The sequence below is a fragment of the Myotis lucifugus genome, unplaced genomic scaffold, assembly GCF_000147115.1.
Source record: "Myotis lucifugus unplaced genomic scaffold, Myoluc2.0 scaffold_995, whole genome shotgun sequence".
NCBI lineage: Eukaryota > Metazoa > Chordata > Mammalia > Chiroptera > Vespertilionidae > Myotis > Myotis lucifugus.
The window spans coordinates 36,901-50,462 of NW_005872043.1; the positions used below are offsets into that span (position 1 = coordinate 36,901).

At 38.2% G+C, this 13,562-nt stretch overlaps 2 protein-coding genes across 2 annotated transcripts; both read right to left on the reverse strand.

The window, feature by feature from the left end:
- Nucleotides 1–138: 138 nt before the first annotated feature.
- Nucleotides 139–1,107, reverse strand: LOC102432293 (olfactory receptor-like protein OLF4). The gene has a single exon (XM_006107054.1). The coding sequence runs from the start codon at nt 1,105–1,107 to the stop codon at nt 139–141; it is 969 nt and encodes a 322-aa protein (XP_006107116.1).
- An 8,613-nt stretch (nt 1,108–9,720) lies between these two features.
- LOC102432612 (olfactory receptor 7A10) lies at nt 9,721–10,590 on the reverse strand. Its single transcript, XM_023747814.1, has 2 exons — nt 10,243–10,590; nt 9,721–9,957 (listed from the first exon to the last, which is right to left on the reverse strand). Exons 1-2 carry the CDS (start codon nt 10,588–10,590, stop codon nt 9,721–9,723), a joined length of 585 nt encoding a protein of 194 aa, XP_023603582.1.
- Between the last annotated feature and the right edge of the window lie 2,972 nt (nt 10,591–13,562).

Sequence of the window (13,562 nt, forward strand, 5' to 3'; positions counted from 1 at the left end):
AATTAATAAAGCGATACAATTAAATTATATAGAAATCATAGGAAAAACATCCATAAAATGAGCAGAGAGAGTACATTCTACTTCCACAACCTGATCTAAAAATCATGACATCTGGCTCTGAGGCTTTGAGTCCTGCTGTCATGTGCATTTCTTCAGCCCTAAGACAAGTGGTCCTTTCATAACTGCCATCCCAAGAAATCTTTTTAGGGCCCTCTTTAGGTCTTTGTTCCTGAGACTGTAGATGAAAGGGTTCAGCATGGGTGTTAGCACGCTGTACATCACTGAGGCTGTTGCACTTGAGTGTGAGCTTTGGGTAACAGCAGAGCTGAGGTACACTACTAGACTTGTTCCATAAAAAAGGGAGACAACCAAGAGGTGAGACACGCAGGTAGAAAAAGCCTTATACTTCCCCTGAGCTGATGGGATTCCCCAGATGGAGGACACTATCTTAGAGTAAGAGTAAAGGATACAAACAAAGGGACCACCAGCCATGAGCACAGCTCCAAAATATATCACCATATTATTAAGAAATGTATTGGAATAGGCAAGTTGGACCATCTGATTGAGTTCACAGAAAAAGTGGGAGATTTCCAGGTCTGAATAGAATGACAGTCGCAACACCATTAAGCATTGTAACAAGGAATGCAGGGCATTCATGGTCCAGGACACCAGAAGCAGCAGTGCACAGAGCCGGGGGTTCATGATGACCATGTAGTGCAGGGGGTGGCAGATGGCCACAAACCGGTCATAGGCCATCACGGTCAGGAGGAAGTCATCCAGTCCTGCAAATAATACGAAAAAATACATCTGTGTGATGCAGCCTGCATAGGTGATGACTTTGCTCTGAGTCTGGATGTTCACCAGCATCTTTGGGACGGTGGTGGAGGTGAAACAGATGTCCACCAATGACAGGTTGGAGAGGAAGAAGTACATGGGCGTGTGGAGGTGTGAGTCTGAGCTTACAGCCAAGATGATAAGCAAGTTTCCGAACACAGTGATCAGGTACATGGAGAGGAAAAGCCCAAATATGAGGGGCTGCAGTTCTGGTTCCTCTGATAATCCCAGAAGAAGAAATTCTGAAGATCCTGTGAGGTTCCCTAGTTCCATGTGGTGGAGGTGACTACCAGGATATAGGAAAAGTGACATGACTCATTTTCCCACAAGAAAGCATTAGTAACCTAGCATAAATGCTACTTTCTATTAGATGTATCTAAAAATCAAGGAACTAATTTCCGTATTTCGTGTATGTCTGGTCTCCTTTAGAATATCTCTAGTCTCATTTCTCATTACAGCTTTCTTTTCCATGTGAAGACACATAAATAATTCTGTGTCATACTCAATTCTTTAATTAATAAAAACAAAAAAGGGAATGGTTGGGGTGTAAAGCACAGTATGGTGACTGTAGCTAATAATACTGTTTTGTGTACTTGGAAGTAGCTAGAGTGTATATTTTAATTGTTCTTATGACAAAAAAATGTAACTATTGTTGTGATAGATGTTAACTAGACATACTGTGGAGGTCATAATGAATATATACACATACAGAGTCATTATGTGGTACTCTTGAAACTAACATAATATGTTATGTCAATTATTCTTCAATTTAAAAAATTATTAAAGCAATGGAGGGAACACTGTAGGACTGACAGTTTGGACAACACAACACTAATGAACATTATTCATTTCCCACATACCTTTTATAATACATGTAAGAACTAAATGGAAAAAAAGTCAGTTTGTATAAACATGTTTAATTCTTTTTATGAAAGAGTCCAATCAAAAACTTTAATAAGAGAATATAGCCAATAATATTGTGGTAAGTCTGCATGGTCACAGATGATTACTAGACTTGGTGTGGCAATCACATTGTAATGTATATAAATGTTGAATCAATAAGTTTTATACCTGAAACTGGTTTAATATTGTATACAAACTATACTTAGATAAAAAGAAATGAAAACACTTTGATTACACTATTCAAAAGCAACGAACTTTCAGGGTACAACAGTGAATGTTATATTGGTTGCCATCTGTACTTTAATTTAAAATAAATTAATAAACAAGTAAAGAAAATAACTTGCCCAAACAGATTTTAACACAGAATTAAAATGCCTTACACACCAACAAATTTCTTTGCTCATTCTTATAGGTATTGAAATACTTACAACGTGAAACTCATTATCTTACTCATTTTCACCTACCTAATAATTTTTTTTTAATGTGAATAGCCAAGGTGAGAGAACATACTGTGAACTGTATGTCTCATGTACTGTGATTGCAAAAGTGTATTTGCAGCCTTCCTGGGTGTGGATCTTTCTCATTCATGTGGAAACAGTGTCTAATATGCCTCATCATAAAATTTAAAAAATGCTCTCACAACAATATATATATTACTCTATATCTAATAACCGATTTGTCTATTCCTATTAATTGATAAAGTCCTTGAACTTATGGTCTACTTCTACAGGAAGGATTTACACCTCAATGCCCTTTCTTAATTTGTCTGCTATTAATACCATTTAATTGTCAACATTGGCACTTGCATTTCTGAGTGCAGTGTTCACTTTCCTTTGAGCATCATGAATAAATACATTAATGTATTAGTAAAGCCAGCTGACAACCACAGTGATCACTGGTACCTGGGGTATGTTTGAATGGTTCTGTGGTGACTTTATGTACAAGTTCTTGGCTTTCAGTCTCTCTGATCCTCTCCTGCCATGTCTGTTGGGCTGTCTGACTCACCTGGATGGAAATTCTGAGAGGAAGGTTTCCCTGTGGCAGTCTGAATCCTTGCCTGGATGGTTGGTGATGCCGACCAGAGCTCTGTCCCAGACAAGACAACAAGGAGACATGCATTGGTCTCCCAGACAGATTTAGGACTTCAAAAAAAGAAAGACCAAGTTCCTTCCAACCAAAGGTTGCACATGGTGAGGGTTGGCAGTAGAGCTGCTATTTACGTGCTCTGTGTCTGCTCATTAGGCACATTTACTTCTTGTTACTCTAACCTCTAAGCAGAGGATTCCCCTGGGGGACACTGGTCTGGACAGAATGGAAATTTTTCCTGCTCATCCTGGGTTCCTAGGAGACTATGTAATAGCCAGGTGAGTGCAGCTGTGATTAGTCCTTCATTAAATGTCCTGCTTCCTGACATCTACATCTCCCAGCAGCTCATCTCAACTCTGAGTTAAAGTTTCTGAATGGATGGAACTAGAGGGTATTATGGTCACTGGAAAAAATCAGTCAGCGAAAGACAAATGCCATATGATTTCACATATTTATCAAATCTAAAGAGCAAAATAAAGAAAAAAACCCCACAAAATTCCAACAGACTAACAGACACAGTAGAGTCTGATGGTTGCCAGAGACGAGAGCTGATTGGGGAACTGGGTGTAAATGGTGAAGAGATTAGGAAGAGCAAATTGGTAGTTACTAAATAATCACAGGGCCTCTGGTCAGTTTGGCTCACTGGATAGATCCTCTGATCAATGATTGAAAGTCTCGACTTTGATTCCTGGTCAATAGCACGTGACTTGTTTGCAGGTTTGATCCCAGGCCCTGACTAGTGTGTGTGCTGAAGGAAACCAATCGATGCGTCTCTCTCACATGGATGTTTCTCTTTCTCCATCACTCCCCCTCCATTTCACTCACTCTAAAAATCGATGGGAAAATATCCTCAGCATTAACAACAACAACAATAAAATAGTCTTAGGGATGGAAAGTACAACATAGGGAATATAGTCAATAATATTGCAATAACTATGTATGAGGTCAGTTTGGTATTGAATATACCAGAGGGGGGCACACTATGCAAAGTATATGACATTCTAACCACTATGTTGTACACCTGAACCCAATACAACATAATATTGAAAGTAAACTGTAGTTTAAAAAAATCTAACACTGACAAATTAGTCTGGCTAGTCTTTGGATCTTCAAAGCATTGATTTATGGTGGGGACACAGCCACTGATATATCTAGAAAATTACTGTTTCCCTCTTTAAGAAAGCGAAGGTATGTGTTTCTCTAGTATAAAACTTTGGGCTCTATACTACTTGGCTTCATGATGGTTTAGCCAAAATAATTAGAAATTTCATAGTTAAAGCACAAATTAAGAGCTGCCATTTAGTTCACCAGTATAAATATATATTAAATATAAGAGATACATTCAGATTTTATGCACTATAACCCAGGTTAGCACATTATAACAATTGCCAAATGTATGTTTTGCAAAAATACATTTTGTGGGATAGTACATTTATAAACTACCTTCTCCAATACAGAATTTGGTCACAGCAAGATTTCCATTTATATTTATATTTATTTATTACTATTATTTATTTCAAAGAGAGGAAGGGAGAGGAAGAGAGAGATAGAAATATCAATGATGATGCTCTATGGGGATCTTCTACATGCTTCCCCCAGGGATTCTCCTGTACACCCCCTACTGGGGATCGAGACTACAAACTGGGCATGTGCCTTCACTGGAAATTGAATCATGACTTCCTGGGTCAACATAGGTGGGCAATGGAGGGATTTAATGTTGTATTCAAAAGTATAAGCCAAAAAAGAGATGGAGTTTTGCTGTGGTTGAGCAGTAGACCCTCAGCAATGGATGAATGTTTACTCTGATATATGATTGCTGTGAAAGAGAGGGCTAAGGGACTGCCTGGCTATAGGAACCAGAAAGCCTCATTCTCCTGCCTCTTCAGGCTTTTATTGTAACAGCAGTAGGGTAAGTATACTTGGGAGGACATGTGTCTGCAGTGTCCTTTAAGCAAGGACACCTAATGATTAAGCATAAAGAATCCAGTAAACAAAACAATCCAATCAAAAAATGGGCAAAGAACCTAAATAGACACTTTTGAAAGAGGGCATACAGTAGGTCAAGAGACATATGAAAACATGCTCAAAGTCAATAATCATCTGAGAGATGCAAATCAAAACAACAGTGATGTATCATCTCACACCTAACAGATTGGCTATCATCAACAAATCAACAGACAAGTGCTGGTGAGGATGTGTAGAAAACGAACCCTCATGTACTGCTGGTGGGAATGCAGACTGGTGCAGCCACTGTGGAAAACAGTGTGGAGTTTCCTCAGAAAGTTAAAAATGGAACTCCCATTTGACCCAATAATCTCATTTCTAGGAATATATCCCAAGAAATCAGAAACACCAATCAGAAAGGATATATGCACTCCAATGTTCATAGCAGCATAATTTACAATAGCTAAGATTTGGAAAAAGCCTAAGTGCCTATCAGCAGACCAGTGGATTAGAAAACTGTGGTACATCTACACAATGGAATACTACGCTGCTATAAAAAAGAAGGAACTTTTACAAATTGCAACAGCATGGATGGACCTTGAGAGCATTATGCTAAGTGAAATAAGCCAGTTGGAGAAAGATAAATATCACATGATCTCACTCATGTGTGGGATATAATGAACAACATAAACTGATGAACAAAAACAGATCATGAGACAGAGACTTCTGAACAAACCCTCCAACCTAAAATGGAAGGCAGGGGAGATGGATGGATGGGCAGGGGCGGGGTGAGGGATCGAGGAAGGTGAGGGGTAACTGATCAACCAAAGGACTTGTATGCATGCATATTAGCATAACCAATGGACACAGACACTGGGGTGATGGGGGCTTGTCCTGGTGTGGGTAGTGGTAGTGGCCGGGGGAGGGGGTCTATAGGGGAAAAAGGAGACATATGTAATACTTTAAACAATAAAAAAAAAGATTCTGGTAAACACCCGAGGATCTGCACATACACAGACTTGTTTGGAAAGGTCAAGGAGCAATTAGGGGAAGTTGCCTGCAGCCAACTCCCCACGGTCAGAATTTCCTCCTTACAAACTTCCCAACCAAGTCTTCCGCCCTCCCCCACAGAGTTTTGACAAGAATCAGTCAGGGCAATTCCAATGCTGACATTCTGGGATAGTGGTTCTCAAACAGAGATGACTTTGCCCCAGGGGATATTACAATGTCTGAAAAGAGCCCTAGCCAGTTTGGCTCTGTGGATAGAGTGCTGGCCTGAGGACTGAAGGTTCCTGGGTTTGATCCTAATCAAGGACACATGCCTGGGTTTTGGGCTGGATCCCCAGTGTAGGATGTGCAGGAGTCAGCCAATCAATGATTCTCTCTAATCATTGATGTTTCTGTCTCTCTCTTCCTCTCCCATCCTCTCTGAAATCAATAAAATATATATTTAAAAAATAAATAAAATATCTGAAAAGAGGCTGCTAAACACCTATAATGCACAGGACAGCTCCCAGCACGTACAGTTGTTATACAGCTCCCCGTGTCAACTGTGAAAAGGAGGGAACACCTATTCTAGACCAACACCTCTCCATTTCATAGCCATACAAATCACCAAAGTTTGCAGCTCAAATGCAAATTCTGATTCATCACGTCTCCAATGGGCCCAGGGACTGCATTTCTGACAAATCCCCAGGTGATGTTGATGCTGCAGGTCCTCCTGGTCTGTGGACCACACTTTGAGTAGGTGGGTCATGGCTCTGGGTCAGAGTCTAGTGTAGGTAATTTGGGGTCTTTTCCACTAGAAATCTTCTGAATATATAATTTTGAAAAACAAGTTTTCTCTCACTATAAAGGGGAGGAAAATTCTGTGTTTGATTCTTTTATTTTAGGTCTCCACAGTGACATCAAAATAATTTATACCTGAGAAGGGCTTTGTCGTAGGCAGAATAAGGGCCTCAAAAGATGTCAACGTCCTGATTAGGAGAGCTTTGGAATGTTAGCTGACAGAGCAGGGTAACTGAGACAGATGAAATAAAAGTATTAGCGAAGGAGCTTAGCTCAGATTACCCAGGTTGGACTAATGTCACCACAAGGGTCCTCTGAATGTGGAAGAGTGTAGAAGAAGGATTGGAGTCAGAGACACATTTGAAGAAGCTATGTTGCTGGTATTGAAGTTGGAGGAAGGGCCATGGCCAAGGAATGCAGGTGGACTGTAGAATCTGGAATAGGAATTGAGAATAGGAAAGGATTTGGAAAAGGATTTCATTGCACCCTGGATCACCCAGAAAATCCAAGCCCAGCAGTCATTTTGTTCTAAGCCCTTTATACCCATTTCAGGCATTTGCTCTCTAGAACTTTAAGATAGAAAATGTGTTTTTTTTTTAAGTCACTAGTGTGGTAATTTGCTACAACAGCAATGGGAAACTGATATAAACATTTATCCAGTAAGATATTGTTAGAGGGAACTGAGGTTAAGCCTTGCAAATCATTCAGCTAGCTTCCCGTGGGCAAAGGTATTTTGGGTTGAAATCCCACATTACATGGAAAAAAATAGAGCTAATTTGAAGCTATTTGGCCCCATACATAGTATAAGAAATTCCCCATCATATAAATGTAAATGTGGTTCTGATGTTGTGGTTTTCAGACACTAAGATAGAAAAAATAATTCATTAAAATTAAGGTCACACATTTCACTTTAAATCTGTGTCAAATTTTTTATATTTCTCTATTTCATGTTAATTCAGACATTTCTTTTTTATTTATATATTCTTCAAATTCCTCTCAAGGTGTCTTTCATAATAATAGATGGGATTATGAATGAGCATAAGTGCATGTACATATATAAGTGTTAGTGTGTACATGAAATATATATACAAGTGAACACACTTACACACACTGCTCAGGCTTGAACATTTTCTTTGGACTCAACAAAGTATATTTAACATTTTATTTATCCCTTGCAGCATCCGTTTGAAGTAACGTTTATTATTCCACATTATCTTCAGAAAGAAGAAAACTGAAGACAGGTGGAGTACATTTTTGACAGTAACTTAATGCAGTTAAAACTTATTGTGCATCATCTCAACTTACATATAAATGGACCTACCCACTATATACTCTTAATTTATATATGGCTTCTTTTTTGATATATGGCTTCTTAAATTCAACAAGTTGTATATTTAAAATGTTTTCAGTTTGTTTTATGCTATTATACTTCAATAAATTAGTTAGAATTAAAAATTCTAGTGATTGATAACTGATGTCAGATCAGGAGCACAAGTAGCTGCATCACACAGGACAGTGGTGGTGAATATATCTTATATCTGGGAAGAAAGCAAGGTTTCATATATAAATATGGGAACTATGATATTAAATTAAGGCAATTAACATTCGATAAACTATTTTTACATCAACTGTAAGATCAACACAAACACACTTATATATGCATTAAATATCACATATTGATTGAAGAAAGAAGTGAAATACAGATGCACAAAACATCATGAAAGAAGTTTGGAATCATAAGGAGCAACTCATGATGAGCCCAGAATAGATCAGAACAATGTCCCACCATACAATCCCATTTAATTATGAAGGCATTATAGTCAAACAAGTCCTTTTAGGATGGCTTGTTATATAGCAACAGCTATCTGATACAATGATAAAAGCAAATAAAACTGAGATGAATTATAATCATATGCTATTCCTCATTCTAGGCATTTGTACAGACATTTGAAGGTAACAGTCATGATTACTCTGTCATTGAAGTTTATTTCAGATAACTGCATTAAAAAGTATCTCCATTGATGTTCCCTTGTAGGTGACCAGAAGAGGTTGAAAGAATATGCATGTTTGTGCAAAACTTATGACAGTCACAGAACTGGACAGGAATCCAAGCTCCCTAGTGTGTCATCCTTTGGTCACTCATGTACTAGTACATATATGACATATCTATAGATCACACATTAGTATACATAATGAATGATATTGTTAATACCCTAATATTTTAGTGGTTATGAGAATAGTTAGAGTAGGGTGAGATGCTTCATTTAGAACAATAGAGGGTATCATAGTGGAAGCAGGAAGATAGTTCAATAGAAAACATCATTACGCCAAGCAAAGCATCAAATTGATAAATCCCTTTACATATGAACACTGATCTTACATACATCAATCAGTAAACATATACCATGAAAAAAAATAGTTTGCATGGTAATAAATGTCTGACTCAAGGTTTTGCTTCCTCACACTTAAAGTCATCTCTGACCCGAAGGACATATTATGTCAAACAATTTATAGAAATTTGTGTTCCAACATCGACTAGAATTGGAGACATGTATTTGTTTGTCAGTTCGTCAGTGACTTTGGTAAGAATATGAACATCAAGCTAAATAAGATACAGGGTCCTAATGAGGGAAGAGAACCCAGTGACCTCTTATAACACACACTGTATGATAAAGTCTACATTTTCAGAAAGAGCAGTTATGATAGTGATATATGAAGAAATGAAGTACGAACAGGGTTAACCTGAGCTCTTAAATTTTCCTCTCCTATGAAATGATATAAATGGCTTTGGTTACCAAGTGCAGTTTATTTCAATAGAAGTGGTACAACTCCTGATTGTTCTTTAGTAAAATGAAAGAAAAATTATGCAGAATGATAAATTTCGTTACAAAAAAATTGTTCTTAAGAAATCCATGTAGACTCATGAGATAAATGGGAATTTCCAAATATTTCATCCAAGGTTGGGAATCATTTGGGAGAAGAGAAAAACAACAAAGGAAAAGCTGTCAGATCTCACAAAATCAAAAAATTAATAAAGTGATACAATTAAATTATATAGAAATCATAGAAAAAGAAAATCCAAAAATGAGCAGAGAGAGTACATTCTACTTCCACAACCTGATCTAAAGATCATGACATCTGGCTCTGAGGCTTTGAGTCCAGCTGTCATGTGCATTTCTTCAGCCCAAGGAAAAGTTGTCCTTTTATAACTGCCATCCCATACAATCTTTTCAGGGCCCTCTTTAGGTCTTTGTTCCTGAGACTGTAGATGAAGGGGTTCAGCATGGGTGTGACCACAGTGTACATCACTGAGGCTGCTGCACTTGAGTGTGAGCTTTGGGTAACAGCAGAGCTGAAATACACTCCTAGGATTGTCCCATAAAAAAGGGAGACAACCAAGAGGTGAGATGTACAGGCAGAAAATGCCTTATACTTCCCCTGAGCTGATGGGATTCCACAGATGGAGAACACTATCTTAGAGTAAGAGTAAAGGATACAAACAAAGGGACCACCACCCAGGAACACAGCTCCAAAATACATCACCATGTTATTAAGAAAGGTGTTGGAATAGGCAAGTTGGACCATCTGATTGGGTTCACAGAAAAAGTGTGGAATTTCTAAATCTGAATAGAAAGACAGTCTCAACACCATTGAGCTTTCTAACAAGGAATGCAGGGCACTAATGATCCAGGACACCAGAAGCAGCAGTCCACAGAGCCTGGGGTTCATGATGACCATGTAGTGCAGGGGGTGGCAGATGGCCACAAACCGGTCATAGGCCATCACAGTCAGAAGGAAGTTGTCCAGTCCCCCAAACAATACGAAAAAATACATCTGGGTGATACAGCCTTTATAGGTTATGACTTTGCTCTGTGTCTGGATGTTCCACAGCATCTTTGGGACGGTGGTGGAGGTGAAACAGATGTCTACCAAGGACAGGTTGGAGAGGAAGAAGTACATGGGCGTGTGGAGGTGGGAGTCTGAGCTGACAGCCAAGATCATGAGCAGGTTTCCAAACACAGTGATCAGGTACATGGAGAGGAAAAGCCCAAATATGAGGGGTTGCAATTCTCGTTCCTCTGTTAATCCCAAAAGAAGAAATTCTGAAAATCCTGTGAGGTTCCCTAGTTCCATGTGGTGGCGGTGACTACCAGGATATAGGAAAAGTATCATGACTAATTTTTCCACAAGTAAGCATTTGTAACCTAGCATAAATGCTACCTTCTATATTTTGGAATCAAGGAACTAATTTCCGTATTTTGTGTATGTCTGGTCTCCTTTAGAATATCTCTAGTCCCATTTCTCATTACAGTTTCCTTTTAAATGTGAAGACACATAAAAAATTCTGTGTCTTACTCAATTCTTTCATTAATAAAAAGAAAAAGAAAAAGGGGAATGGTTGGGGTATAAAGCACAGTATGGTGACTGTAGCCAATAATACTGTTTTGTGTACTTGGAAGTAGCTAGAGTGTATATTTTAATTGTTCCTATGACAAGAAAAAAATGCAACTATTATTGTGACAGATGTTAACCAGACATACTGTGGAGGTTATAATGCAATATATACAAATACAGAATCATTATGTGGTACTCCTGAAATTAATATAATTCGTTATGTCAATTATTCTTCAATTTAAAAAATTATTAAAGCAATGGAGGGAACACTGTAGGACTGACAGTTTGGACCACACAAAATTAATGAACATTATTCATTCTCCACAAACCTTATATAATACATGTAAGAACTAAATGGAAAACAGTAAGTTGGTATAAAAATCTCCAATTCTTATTTTGAAAGAGTCCAATCTAAAAATTGAATAAGAGAATATAGCCAACAATATTGTGATAAGTCTGCATGGTCACAGATGATTACTAGACTTGGTGTGGCAATCACATTGTAATGTATATAAATGTTGAATCAATATGTTTTGTACCGGAAACTAGCTTAATATTGTATACAAACTATACTTACATAAAAATTAATGAAAACACTTTGATTACACTATTCAAAAGCAACGAACTTTCAGGGTACAACAGAGTGAACGTTATATTGGTTGTCATCTATACTTTAATTTAAAATAAATTAATAAACAAGTAAAGAAAATAATTTGCACAAACAAATTTTAACACAGACTTAAAATGCCTTACAAACCAACAAATTACATTTCTCATTCTTATAGGTAATGAAATATTTACAATGTGAATCTCATTATCTTACTCATTTTCACCTACCTAATAAATTTTTTTTAATGTGAATAGCCAAGGTGAGAGAACATACTGTGAAATGTATGTCTCATGCACTGTGATTGCAAAAGTGTATTTGCAGCCTTCTGGGTCTGGATCTTTCTCATCCATATGGAAACATTGTCTAATATTCCTCATCATAAAATTTAAAAAATGCTCTCACATCAATATATATTACTCCATAGCTAATAACCTATTTGTCTATTCCTATTAATTGATAAAGTCCTTGAACTTGTGGTCTACTTCTACTGGAAGGACTTACACCTCAATGCCCTTTCTTAATTTGTCTGCTATTAATACCATTTAATTGTCAACATTGGCACTTGCCTTTCTGAGTGCAGTGTTCACTTTCCTTTGAGCATCATGAATAAATACATTAATGTATTAGTAAAGCCTGCTGACAACCACAGTGATCACTGGTACCTGGGGTATGTTTGAATGGTTCTGTGGTGACTTTATGTACAAGTTCTTGGCTTTCAGTCTCTCTGATCCTCTCCTGCCATGTCTGTTGGGCTGTCTGACTCACCTGGATGGAAATTCTGAGAGGAAGGTTTCCCTGTGGCAGTCTGAATCCTTGCCTGGATGGTTGGTGATGCAGACCGGAGATCTGTCCCAGACAAGACAACAAGGAGACATGCATTGGTCTCCCAGACAGATATAGGACTTCAAAAAAGAAAAAAAAAGACCAAGTTCCTTCCAACCAAAGGTTGCACATGGTGAGGGTCTGCAGTAGAGCTGTATTTACGTGCTCTATGTCTGCTCATTAGGCACATTTACTTCTTGTTACTCTAATCTCCAAGCACAGGATTCCCCTGGGGGACACTACTCTGGACAGAATGGAAATTTTTCCTGCTCATCCTGGGTTCCTAGGAGACTATGTAATAAGCCAGGTGAGTGCAGTTGTGATTATTCTTTCATTAAATGTCCTGCTTCCTGAAGTCTATGCCTCCCAGCAGCTCATCTCAATTCTGAGTTAAAGTTTCTGAATGGATGGAACTAGAGGGTATTATGCTCACTGGAATAAATCAGTCAGAGAAAGACAAATGCCATATGATTTCACATATTTATTAAATCTAAAGAGAAAAAAAAAATTTCAACAGACTCATAGACAAAAAGAACAGTCTGGTGGTTGCCAGAGGAGAGAGCAGGTTGGGGAACTGGGATTAAATGGTAAAGGGATTAAGAAGAGAAAATTGGTAGTTACTAAATAGTCTTGGGGGTGCTGGCCGGCTTGGCTCAGTGGACAGATCCTTGTTCCAAGGATTTAAAGGACCCAAATTCAGTTTCTGGTCAACAGCATGTGACCTGTTTGCAGGCTTGATCCCAGGCCCTGGCCAGCATGCACGTTGGAGGCAACCAATAGATACGTCTCTATCACATGGATGTTTCTCTTTCTCTGTCTCTCCCCCTCCTTTTCACTCACTGTAAAAATCAATGGGAAAATATCCTGAGGATTAACAACACCAACAAAATAATCTCAGGGATATAAAGTACAACATAGGGCAGGGGTGGGCAACCCCTTGGCACACGTGCCAAACATGGCAGGCCAGTAACTTTTGCTGGCACGTGAAACCCTCTCTTATAATCTTCCATTGACAATTTTTGTCTTAATATCAACTTTTTTATTTTTCAGATAAATTCAGTGTAGGTGCATCTTAGATAAATAAATAATTTTACATAACAACTTATCTTAAAGACCATAGACATGGATTGATGAGAGAGGGGAAGAGCAATTTCTATGCCTCTGCCTTAACTCTCCCTGC